General features: G+C 34.5%; 1 protein-coding gene across 22 annotated transcripts in view; it reads right to left on the bottom strand.

Annotated features, from left to right (window-relative positions):
* The window catches only part of SYNE1 (spectrin repeat containing nuclear envelope protein 1), a 567,155-nt gene that overhangs the window by 179,452 nt on the left and 374,690 nt on the right, over positions 1-13,013 (bottom strand). For all 22 annotated transcript variants that reach the window (XM_031937596.1, XM_031937595.1, XM_031937611.1 and 19 more), the window contains 6 exons: positions 12,686-12,830; positions 11,729-11,947; positions 10,662-10,924; positions 8,344-8,509; positions 6,409-6,564; positions 740-892 (listed from right to left, as the gene is read on the bottom strand). In XM_031937596.1, coding sequence (XP_031793456.1) covers positions 740-892; positions 6,409-6,564; positions 8,344-8,509; positions 10,662-10,924; positions 11,729-11,947; positions 12,686-12,830 — 1,102 coding nt within the window. The remainder of the gene's footprint in view (positions 1-739; positions 893-6,408; positions 6,565-8,343; positions 8,510-10,661; positions 10,925-11,728; positions 11,948-12,685; positions 12,831-13,013) is intronic.

Below are 13,013 nucleotides of genomic sequence, written 5' to 3'. Positions count from 1 at the left end.
TCAAATGTAGAGAAACATTATTAGTACTATATATTTATTGCATACAATATCTTAAAAGGTACATTATATTTAAAAAATAATCTTCTATATGATTTTTAAATTTTACATTATTTAATCTACTTATATTTATAAACTTCCAGAATTTTTATGCTACTATTCATTTGATTCTTCACAATAATCACCATAAATCCTTATACTCATTTCTAAGACAAAGAAATAGTGATTGGAATTTATTGAAATTCTAAATCACTAAGTCTCAGGAGCTTTTTTCCTATAAAATGTTAATCTAAAAAATTTCAGTAGTATTTTATTTTTCCAAATACATGTAAAGATAGTTTTCAACACTCGTTTTTTTTTTTAAGATTTTGTGTTTCAAATTTCTCTCTCCCTCCCTCTCTTACCTTCTCCTCCCCAAGACAGCAAGTAATCTGATATAGGTTAACTATGGGCAATTCTTTTAAATGTATTTTCATATAAAATAAGTTAACTTCACTTAAACTTTTATTTTTCTAAGTATAATTTCTTCATAATTACAAATTGTACTGTGCTAAAGGATAACAATTCTCAATAATGTGATGTATCTATTGATTGCTGTTTCTTTCCTATAGTATGCTAATAAAGGAGTAGGACATTTTGTTTTATTATCAATACAATAATATTTCTCCCCTAATTTTCTTTTCATTTTCTCAGTCTCTGTTTTTAAAAGTATTAACTCTGGGTGCTGTTCTTCTTTACTTACCTTCTGGTCAATTTTAGCTTGAGCTAGATCACTTGTCTTTGCTTTCAATTTGGTTAAAATAGTCGTCAATTCTTTTGCTATTCTCTGAATTTTTTGGCTAAGTTCCTGATTCATTGTTTTACTTCTCTGGGCTTCTTTTTCTTTGGATTGGATCTAAAAAATCAATAAGGGCAAAATCAACCACAATAATTGCTACTACCAACTAATAATTACTGAATATCTACAATGATGCTGATGGAGTATAGCTTCTAGGGGAAACAGCAGCGAGGAGGTCTCTCTCCATCCCCTTGACTTTAGAGTGCGTCTGTTCTAACAATCTGTCAATAATTCTGAAGGTCTTCTAGCTTTAAGATCTTCTGTAAAAAATTTCTGGTCTAGGGATATAATAAAATTTCTTCCCTTAGACTTTAGGGAAGATATATTAGGGACAATGAAGCTCTCTGGCCTTAGAGTGCTATTGTTCTGTCAATGATTCTAAAATCTTCTGGCTTTAGAAAAGTTCTACAAATATTGTTGACTGTCAGATACATAATCTGTTGGTCAGTGGTAACCAAATCCCTACCTCTGGGCCATAAAATTTGCATATCAGTGACTCAAACTGGATAAATTTGTCTTCTTTCTTTGGGTTCTTTGCTAAATTCTTTTGGAACTTAGCCCACTTCAATTAGCACTACAATTACAATAAACTTTGCTCCTTGACTTGGATATAGTTTCCAGTCTGCAAATTCTTTTGAGATACCTTGTGATATATCAGAACAGAAGTGAGTGCAAGGGATAATGTTGTAAAAAATTACCCTGGCATGGGTTCTGTCAATAAAAAGTTATTAAAAAAAAAAAAAGAGAGAGAGAGAGATACCTTGTGATACCAGTCTGTGACCCCCAACCTTTTGGGGTCCTTCTGAACATCAAATTTTGGTGGCCTGTATGGGGAGAGTCTGGTGTCCCCTGCCTTGATTCCCTTCATGTCAAAGTAAGCCTCCCATTTTTTCTACCTTAATCCTATAGCTTGGAAACCCCAAGCAACTGGGAGAAAGCTTGTCTGGGTCATCATGAGTTCCATGCTTAACAAATTTTCCTTGACTAGGGATGGCCAGATTTGGAAATTCTTGTAATTTTCAACAAACTTTCTAGGGGAACCTTTGCCACCTTTCTACCTTCTCTGGGATGCTAGACGAAAGAGGTATGCTATAGCATGGCTTTTGGCAAAGATGGGACAGTCCTCTTTCATGTCATTTTGTCTGTTTCTGCATCTCTATACAGAATATTTGTGTCATGTTTGTTCTGTGAGCTACATTCTGTTACATGGAAAGATTTAAAATGTAGCCAGCAACAACAACAACCAAAAAAACCCTTCTATGCTGTAGCTGAATGCTGGGACAGATTTCTTAACCTTCTTGACTTCCATCTTAAAAAGGGAGAAAGCCTAACTTTTCCCATGGACCTTAGCTCTGGCCAACCTGTAGGCTGTAGAGGGCCACAAATAGTGGGGAAACTCTGGGTAATGTATAAGATCATTCAGCTCAGAGGGAACTAGCTGACAATGTCTGGTTTGGCTCCCCATCTCTCCTTGGGGCATCTCACCCTTCCTGAGAAATCAAGGAGGGCTTGACCACCAGTGTTCTACCTGAAGGAAGGGATACTTACAGTTAAAGATGCATTTACATATCAATAGCAAGGTGCTTATTAGCATTTGTGTGCTGTGGTGATGTAATAGTACTATATTCAGCACTGTGCTGAGGTGATGTGGTAATGCAATGGTTCTATAGTTGGCACATGCTCAGTGTACTGTAGTGATGTAATTGTACTAAGGTATTTAGAGGCTGAGAGGATTTGGAATAAAGGGACTTCATCTTTGACCTGCCTCACAGATTTCCTGCCTTCATCACTCCTCCACTAAGACCAAGGATGTGGGTGGTCCTGATATCATCCAGAGAGCTAGTCTGGATGGTATATTTTGGCACCCCTGTGTGGGGGGTCTAGAAAGCATAATATATTTTGGTACCCCAATTTGGGGACTCTAGAACACACACTACAGTGGGCCATAGGAATAAAGTTAGCTAATTAAAATTAAACTAACACTTTAGCAGATTCTCAAAGTTTTGAGAGCAATGATTAAGAAGTGTGCCAATTAGTCATTTTAAGATTGCAAGAACAATTCCTGAAACATTGGAGATAATTCCAGGAATTAACCCCATTCTGAAAGAAAAGGAAAAAAATAAACTAGGTAAAAATTTTTTTGGTAACCCTTCCTTGATTCCTATCTTGTCCAGAGTCCCCTTCTGCTCCTTTGGCAAAGCATCCCATAAGCTATTAAGGGACCCTTTCCACTACACTACCCAGAATCCTGAGTATATCTCAGATATGGGGATTGCCAACAAGATCAATATAGCCCAAGTTCCTCTGTTTGGTAACTCCTCTTATCTCATATCAGATTAAGAAAAGAAACTGCTAAAGAACTTAAGGAAACAAATTCTGCCCCACCTGTGGAGGTAGAGGAAGCAGCAATAGCCATGGGGACCCACACAATCTTGCCCAAACAACTCCCCAACCCAGTTTGCAGGAATGGAGATGAGTGGGGTCGAGCTCCATGGTCAGTATTCTCTGAGCCTAGCGCCTAAAACTATCATCAAAGGGAGATCTTGGTATTAGTCACTCCTGCCTTTAGCAGGTTCTGTCCAGCAACTTCCTGGAAAGAATCTAGATGTCTCTGGTACTACCCAGCATGGCAGTGTGAGGTGAGAAAACCAGTCAGCTTCTATATTTGGTAAGCCCACCATTCTCTGTTTCAATTGTGGAAATGTATTAGCTATGTAATTTATGACAAATTATTTTATCTCTGCCCAGTTTTCTGATTTGTAAAGAGAAATAATAATTGTTGTTGTGAAGATCACATGATTGCAAAAGTGCTTAGCATAAAACATGCTATATGAAAGTTAGCAGCTTTATTGGATGTAATTGCTTCATATTTGAGAACTTTATGAGTTTTTAGATGTGACCAACATATAATGGCAGTGTTGAGATAAATAATTTCTATGTGTATATATGTAAACTAGGAGGATAGTACAGAGAGGAAAGAGAGTCTCTTTCTCCTTCCCTCCTTCCCTGGCTGTAGGAGGGAAACATGGATGAAGGGATGAAGACCTAAGTGAAGGATTTCACTTGGTTCAGTGAAATGTGTTACTTGAGATTTGATAGAAAAGCAATTTTAAAGGAGTTCTAATTAAAGTCCACTGAAAGGATATGTAAATTGTAATATATTTGCACTGACAGTGTTAACAGAATATTTAAGAGTTTGGGAACTTTAGGAAAACAGAAAGGCAGTTTGCTACTACTTTAAAGACTGGCAATAAACAGCTTGCCTTTGAGTTATCTAGAGTCAGACTTGTGAGCATTCTGTCAGTAAAAATTGGCACTTTAAACCTTTCCTGACTCACAAAAGAAAAATGATTTGTGTGAATTGGAAAAATAAACAAATGGCAATTCAGTTAATTCATTTAATTTAAATTTAGGGAATCTCATTAACTAAAGTTAAGTTAATTTTAAAATCTGTTCTATCTCAATTTTAAGAATTGTCTTTTTTTCTCCCTGAAACAAAAGGGAAACTTATTTAAAAAATAGAAATCTTCCCTGAATACTTCCAAAGCTGTAATAGTTTGAGGACAGGATAAAGCAGTCCACTGCTACTTAAAAAAACTCTGGCAACAAATCTCCCATGGTTTTTCCTTTTTGCTCCGATTTTTCTCCCCTAATATGATTCATAAAGCAATGTATGTTAAAATTAATCAAATTTTTTAGGAAGATATTATGACTTCCTGTTTCTTCAATGTCTTCATATCCTATAATCTTCTGCTGAACTCTACTTCATCCACATAAAATAATAGTCACATCTATTACTAGTGGGTCTTCACTAAATAAAGCAGTCTTTTTATTATTCTTTAGTTCAGTCCATCAAATCTTCCACCCCAGTTGTCACAAGCTTTCTCTTCTATAATAAAGCCTACTCTTACAGCAGAGCTCCTATAATTTTCTTTAAAAATAAAGGGCATTTGCAGTGAGATTTTTCTCCTTTCCTATTATGTGTAAAAATCCTGACATCATCCTGTACCTTCTCTTCCATTACCCCAATCTTTGATCAATAAGTGAGTATTTTCCTAGCAGAGGATCATCACATTGCTTATGTCCTTAATCCAGGCTATTTTAATTTTTCTTCAGCAAACTACTCTATTATCATTTTTTCTCTCTCTCTAAGCTCTTCCCATTTATTAGCTCATTCTCTGCTATCTACAAACATGCCCAGGCTTCCTTATTGTTGTCTACACTTATTGTGCTAATTCTCTTACTTTTCAAAATTGCAGTCTGAATCATGACCTGAAAACTCAACTGAAATGGGTCTCTCCAAAATTACTAATGACATTATAATTGCTAAGTCCGATGATTTTTTTTCTTTTTTCTTTCTTCTTGATCTCCTTAAAACATCTGATCACTTTTTTCCTTCTGATACATTCTTCTCCTGATTTTCATTACACTATTCTCTCTTGTTTCTCCAATTACCTTTCTGATTGCTCTTCAGTCTCCCTTGCTATATCATCATTCACATCTTAACCCCCATTTTTTTTTGGTTGTTGTTTTGCAAGGCAATTGGAGTTAGGTGACTTGGCCAGGATCACATAGCTGGTGTCAAGTGTCTGAGATTAGATTTGAACTCAAGTCCTCCTCCCTGCAGAACTATCCATTGTGTCAACTAGATTCCCCTCCACTTCTTCCCCTACACTGTGATTCTGTCTAAGAGTCCGTCCTAGACTCTCTTTTCTTCTAATTTTTTGTTAGCATTCTTGCTAACAAAACCTCTGCAATCATGATGATCTAAACCGTCTTCTCCAAGTAATCGGCTCTCAAGATTCTTTCTCCCTCCTAATCAATCTCTAGTCTCTCTAGAGACTAATGTCAAGTCAAGCAAGTGTCTCAAACATGTATCTGAATCAGAACTCATTATCCTTTTCTAAAACATACCTTCCTTTCAAACTTTCCTATTTCTTTTAAGAGCAGCATTATCCAGATCCATAATTTCAGAGTCAAACTTGTGTCCTCACTCTTTATTATGCCATTTTCCCAAAAGCTCTATCAACTCCACTAAGAATATACTCAGTTTGGAAAAAGTTCATCACCAATTTAACCACAAGGTAATGAATTTGTGGTCACACCAATTCTCCAGCGCAATGTATAAATATGATGATAGGTTGTTATAATTTGGGTTTCTCTAAGTTATTCATTGTACCTGTGAAGGGAATACCACCAATAATGGAGTTCTGCTATATTAATGTATAATATAACTTATGTACATTGAGCCCCTATACAGAGTCAAAATATGCAATATGTGTACATTTTAAAGGACTTGAAGTAAAACTTGATGATTCTAAATTATAATAGTGATTTATAGATTTTTTTGTTTTTTTACTTAATGGTAAATTCCAAAACTATATGTCACTGGATATTATATTCTTGTTCAGGAACATATTTACCAAATAGTACTAGCCCTATGGAAAAATAGATTCTGCTTTATAATAATCTGTCTTACAATAAAATTTCTCAATGTATTTTCTGGAAAACAAAACTTCCTATGGTATTAACTTTAAAAAAATTTTTTTAAAGAAAAGGTAGAATATCTTTACCTGATCACGTATAGTCCCAATATCCATTGCTATTTCAGCTAATTGAAGAGAGAGCTCAGAAGGTAATATTGTATAAAAACCCAGGTATTTATTTTTCTGTTCTTCAGTTATTTTCTCAATAGCCTGATAGCGAGTAGTGGCTTCAGTCAGAAGACCCTACAAACAAAACCCAAATCAAATCATTTCTGCCTGCTTAGAAGTATAGAGAAAAACCTTTATCAAGAACAAGTAGAGAAGGCTTGTGTATTATGTTTAAACCTGTAGTTGGGCACAAAAATAGGGTCAAACTAAAATTTGTGATCACAATTATGAACAGTTCTGATAATAAACACATTGTTAAGGGTTATCTTAGCTCCTCCTCTATCTGGCAATATCATAGGTTTCTTCAACCTACAGAGAAAAGACTCCTACTTTTCTTATTAATATTCTTATCATTAACACCCATATGCTCAGAAAGTATGTCCTAAGTTCCTCCCATTACTGGTAATGTACTACTGCTAATTGTTGATTTTTGGCTGTTTTAATGGTGAGAGGACAGTAAAATAATTTTTCTTTCCCCATCTGATTCATGCCAGTATAGGAATAGTCTTTAGATAGTCATATAGAGGAGAACTTTCTATCACAAATATAATCTTGGTAACTGTCAGGAGGAAAGTGATTCTTTATCCCTTAATAGGTATCAAATTGTCTTTCTTCCAAACTGCCTTCTTAATGGCTCTTCCATTAAGGATCCTTTAAGGATATCTCATTCTCATAGATAGACATGAGAAATCAATGTGAGTTAGGAAGGAGATTGACTAGAAATAGGAGGCAGAGTTTCTAGGTTTAGCCCTTGACTCTGATTCCTCGTATTCTTTCCTACCTGTCACTAAAGTAGCACCTTAATCTCTCCCTTTTTTTTGAGAACTTTTTGAGTTTTACTCAGAATGTTTTTTTCCTCTTCTTTGTCCATGAAGAAAAAGAGAAAACTAATTTAAAGATTTTGTTGTACCCCACCCCCAACCTATTGCCATTGAAAGGAAAAAAAAAAATATGTGCTCTAATGTTCAGACAAGCCCTACTAAACATAGGATAGGTGTTAATTATAATTATATTTTTGTGTGCTATTGTTAAAAATTGGTTGTTATTGTTAAATTGGTAAAGGTTTGTTATGGTTAAAATTCTATTTTTATTACATAAAGGTAATTATAGCTGAGTTTGTTTTCTGTTAAGCAGTGATGACCTTTATGATCCATGTTTAGTAGTTTATACTAGATTGGCATATATATTGATAAGCTAAGGATTTCCCCACATAGCAATCAATAGTCTGATATTATGTATTAAATATATTTTTCTTTACAAAAATTACTGTAGTTATCTTCTAGGGACATTTTGCAGGCACACTAAGATTGAGGCAAAAACATTGTAGGAATACTTGCTCTCCAAAAGATTTGCTGGCATAGAGACCTCAATAGCTGTTGGAAGCTAGAAGTCTTCCTTCATTTATTTTCCCAGTTCTCAGTGTCTGGGAAGCTAGGTGGCACAGTGGATAGAGAGCCAGACCTGAAGTCAGGAGGACTCATCTTTGATAGTTCAAATCTGGCCTCAGTTACACTTAGTAACTGTGGACAAGTCACTTTACCCTATTTGCCTCAGTTTCCCTCATCTACCAAATGAGGTGGAGAAGAAAATGGCAAAACACTCTAGTATCTTTACCAAGAAAACTCTAAGTAGGGTCACAGAGAGTCTAGCACAACTGAAAAAATGACATCAAAATCTTAGTCTCTTTAACACTGTTTAAAATGTATTTAACTCACCCAAAACCACTATCAAACTCCATGTGCCCTACAATTTTCTCAAAAGGTTCAACTCACAATTTTCACAGATGTATTGTACACAAAACACCCCCCAAAAACCTGAATAATCAAAATGGGGATAAAAGATAATTTGTTGTACCTTAAATTCCTCAAGCTGAGCATCTATTTCCATTGTAGGATTCAACAAATATTCATTTGTTTCCTGAATCCAAGACTTTACAGAATGAATCTTGGTCTCTACTACTTCACGGTCTTTTAGTTCTTGCTTTACCAACTTCCCATTTTTTTTCACTTTCTCTTGCATGCTACAGAAATATCAGAGAGAGTTATCAAGTGAATTTAGAGGAAAATAAACAATCAGTAGGTTAAAATATAGAGTCCAAAGAAGAAATCAAACCTCTGAAATCTAGGATCACCATACCCAGCAAATATATCTCCAAAAATAAACTCAAAGAAATACAGTGACATCAACTTCGCAAATAGAGATGATATGGTATGAATTTTATTGGACAAGGATAATGCATTTACCTAAGTTTTCTGGTGTAGTTTAATTCAGGAAATATAGGGTTTTTTTGTTTTTTTAGAAAAAGAAGGTAGAGAACAAACTCCAATTTAGACTCAAACATTAAGAATTGACTAAATCTATTGTGCCCCACTTATAATTAATTTTTCACTAAATTATCCTATGTCTTCACTAATGATTATAGAGGTATAAGCCATTAACTTATGTTAAGTCATATCTTAATAAAGGATGTTTGCTTAACTTTGTAATAATTAAAAATAGATTCAGAATAAGTAATAATTATATGGTACTTGAAGATTTTCAAAAAGTTTCACATATATTTTCTTATTTGATTATTTTGACAAAGTTATGAGGCAAATGCTATTATAAAATGTTCTCATTATACAGATGAGAAAATTGAGGCACAAAAATTACTTGTACAGGGTCACATAACTAGTAAATGTCTAAGGCAGGATGTGATCTTAGGTCTTTCTGACTCCATGTTCAGTACTCTATGTACTGCATCTTACAGCTTAAATCATACATAATTACATATAATTCTGGTATCGATAGCCAATGGATAGTTTTATTTCAAATAACTACATCCAAAGATTTTTAAAGCCAAACTAAATTTAAAAAAGGATAGTGCTATGCTTAGATTTTTAGTTTTTAATTGGCTCAATATTTTTAAATTGTAGTTAATCCTGTGATTTCAATAGGCCAAAGCTCTGTGAATCATTACAGAAAATAGTATCACAAGGCCTGGTTGCTAAAACAACTGAAATTAAGAAATTGCATGTCTAATTCTCTATTAGATATATCTACCTGGGTGTCCTGATAGCTGAGACTTCAAGCCTGAGTGACTGGGATGATTTTACCATTAACAGAAATAAAGAAGTCAGAAAAGGATGAAGGTGTAAAGTTCTGTTTTGTATATGTTAAGTTTAAGGAACTATCTTTTATTCCTTCCTCACTTCCCTCTGATAAGGTACTGTCAATTTTACTGTAATTAATCTCATTTACATCCTTTTTTCTCCCTTCACATTGATATTATCCTAATTTAATCCATCATTCTTTTCTTTATGGATTTTGCAACAGTTTCTTCACATCTTCAGCCTTCTTATTCCTGGGCTCTTTTATATATCCCATTTTACTCAAGACTACTAGAACAACCTTCCTAAAGGAAAGCTCTGATAATTTCTTTTCAACATTAGAGCTTATTAAACTTCTATAACAGGTAGGTAAATCAGGTTAGCTGAAGTAGCAAAACATTTTGAAAGAAAGTCAAAGGGTGGTTTGTCTTAGGTAGAGCAAATCTCTACTACCACCACAAACCTTCTTATGAGAGGGAGACCACCCAGGATCCTCTGCCCAAAGCTTATGAATAACAGTGTTCCTCAAAATCGCTAGCCCTGCTTCCAATCTGACAACACACACATTAAGGAGAGCAAGTCTTTTAAAGAAGGGGCCCACCATCCCTACCACTCATTTTACCAACATCAAATATTGACCAAAAAGCCAGATTAGCCTTATTGCCCTGAAAGTGGCAATATTCCATGATAGCTGTTATCTCTCATTTTCTCAGCAGTATCAGATATAAAATATACAGGGAAAATCATTGATACCATCAAGTGGTTCAACATCAGGATTAGAATTGATATTGATGGAAATAACTTTACTCACCTTCTGTTTTGCTACTGCATACTAAGAATCATTAGCCCTTGCATCTGCCTTGCAGTGGAAGCCTCCTATACATTTGCTCATTTAGATCAGGGATTGTGTTGCCTTTCTAATCTCTAGGGCTTTCCACATAGTAAAAATACCTTTTCATTCATTTAGCCATTTATATAATGTACAAAGCACTGTGTGTGAAATCTTAGAGATTTTTAAAACCCAATCTTATTTTTTTTCACATGTTTTCATGTCATTCTATAACGAAAAGACTGAATGCTTACTTAAGACATCTATCTTGCATTGCTGTGATTTCTTGAATAATAGGTAGCTCTTCTTCAGGAGATGATTCAACTTCCCCATCATGTAACATGTTCAGTGCCTGTTGCTTCAACACACCTAGGGCTGCTTGCTGCTGTTCCACTTCAAGAATAAATGTGTCATGATATTCAAGGAGTGCCACGAGTTCTGTTTTTGAAGCTTTCTCTGCTGAGCTTCCAGGTAAATTTTCTTGTAGCTGATCTATCATTTCAGTGGCTTTTTGAACCTAAAGATGCATATAAAAGTTTATGTCACAAAAGAAACTACTGAAAATCCAAGATGAGCAAGCATTCAAATAAAGGCAATTCTACCCCCTAATCTTTGCCCCAGCCATTCTATCAAACATGGCAATGACACACTTGGGCAGTTTAAGAATAAGTGTGTAATATTTTAAGCCTGGAGAATATAAATACCAAACCATAATTGGCATGAGGGAGGAGCAATTCCTTGTCATTTTAGGTTCCATGCTCCAATCTCAGAATAACCAGTCAGAAGTTATCAATGATATAGAGTAGTCCAAATTATTCTTGGAAATACTGCTAGCAGAAACTGAAAGGAGTGATTTTGAATTTTTATCTGGAAGCCTTGATTTATTTTGGGGTTGAAGGAAATTTGACAAATAATTTAACTATTCTGACTACAATGGTCTATGTTTCATGTTTCCTTAGTTAATCTGAATACTTTACACTCTTTTGGAGCCAGCTGGAGAGGACAAATAGGCAAAAGTCTATTAACCTATACATTCCATGTGAAAGCTTTGCAGATGTGATTTTGCCTAGTATTTTCTGAAGTTAGACTGGCTCTCAATTTGGATAAAATTATGTATTTTTCACCATATGTGTTTCTTTTGTGCATGAATTTAAAATGGTAAAAATGACTCAACCAAAAAAAAATCACTTTTTTCCATTTATTAAGAATCTTGGAGTCAAAAGATAAAGATTACAATTTTTATTCTGAGTAAACTGTAATCTCACTGGATCTAAGGGTTTGTTCTAAACCTCGTGATCCCTAATATACTAAAAATAATTACCTTGCTATTGAAGCTTTTCCACTCATCCACTGCATCCTCCAGAATCTTCTCCTGGTCCTGAGCTACAGCACGGATGCGTGTCCAGCGTTGCCAGACTGTAGTCATTGACCTGCTGATTGTTGCCTTACTGGCATCATTTCCATTTTTTTCTAATTGAGAAGCCTTTTCTTCTAGGGCTATGATCCTCTCATGGAAAGAGCTCACTAGAGATACTAATGACTGAAACAATAAAAGAAAGATGGGGAGGTTTTTTTTCTAATACATCAATAAATGTTACCAAATTTTAATTCTTAGAATGTTCTGAGTGAGATAAATGCTAAAGGATCTATACTTTTCCACAGAAAGTTTTTCCTTAGGTTTAAAAAAGATCTTGTGGTTACAGAAAGTTACAAGAAATCCTTCTTGATTAAAAAAAAAAAAAGTAACAGAATAAGATACATTTTTAAGTGAAGAACAGGTTTATCTATGAAAAGTGACTTTCCCTCCCATATTTGAAATGTCTTATTGTGTCCATATTTTAACTAGTTACATAAAAATAAGTGAACATGATTAGATATAGAGCCTTATTCAGATTCAGACTTTATTGAGACTTCTTCAAAACAGCTTAGATTTATAGTTTTTAATTTATTGGGTTGCTATGAATCATTCTTTACCATCACCAGCAATCAGCATTTGTTTAGTACACTCTGACTTGCCATGCCTTCCAAAGACATGCCATGTCATTATGCTTTCTTAGAAAATCACAGAAGTGCCTTTATTTATAAATCATGGAAAAATATTTCAGATGAAGAATGCTAATGACTGATGATAGTTACTTATTATTAATTGGAAAAATTATTCAAGGTATATTATTCACATTTATGGGGCTTGAATGAAAAATGAAACAAGGTTTAAAATGAACTTTTTTTATAGTTTCTCTTGGAAAAACCCACTAAAATTACATAATGGCAACCTTACCTTGTGGTCCAGTAATTTTTCTTCTGCTCCACAACTAGAAGCAGCTTTGGATACAGAAAACTCAGATAGTTTCTTCTCAGCCTCATTCATCAGTTCAATAACCTCCTCTCTTGATTTCTGGTAATCCTGCCATTGAGTTGCACATCTTAAAGGAGAAAAATACAATACTAATAAATCATTGTTAAAGAATTAATAATATGTAATCACATATCACTATGCAGAGCTCTGTCTTTATAAATAAAAATGCCAAAAGAGCCTTGGGTAAAAATGGGCTAATGTATATAGTTATTCTACTCCTATTTCCATTGTGAAAATTCTCTTCATTCAA

Source organism: Sarcophilus harrisii, chromosome 4 (genome assembly GCF_902635505.1).
Source record: "Sarcophilus harrisii chromosome 4, mSarHar1.11, whole genome shotgun sequence".
Lineage (NCBI taxonomy): Eukaryota > Metazoa > Chordata > Mammalia > Dasyuromorphia > Dasyuridae > Sarcophilus > Sarcophilus harrisii.
Note: the sequence above shows the minus strand (reverse complement) of the source record. Positions and strands in the feature narration are given on the sequence as shown.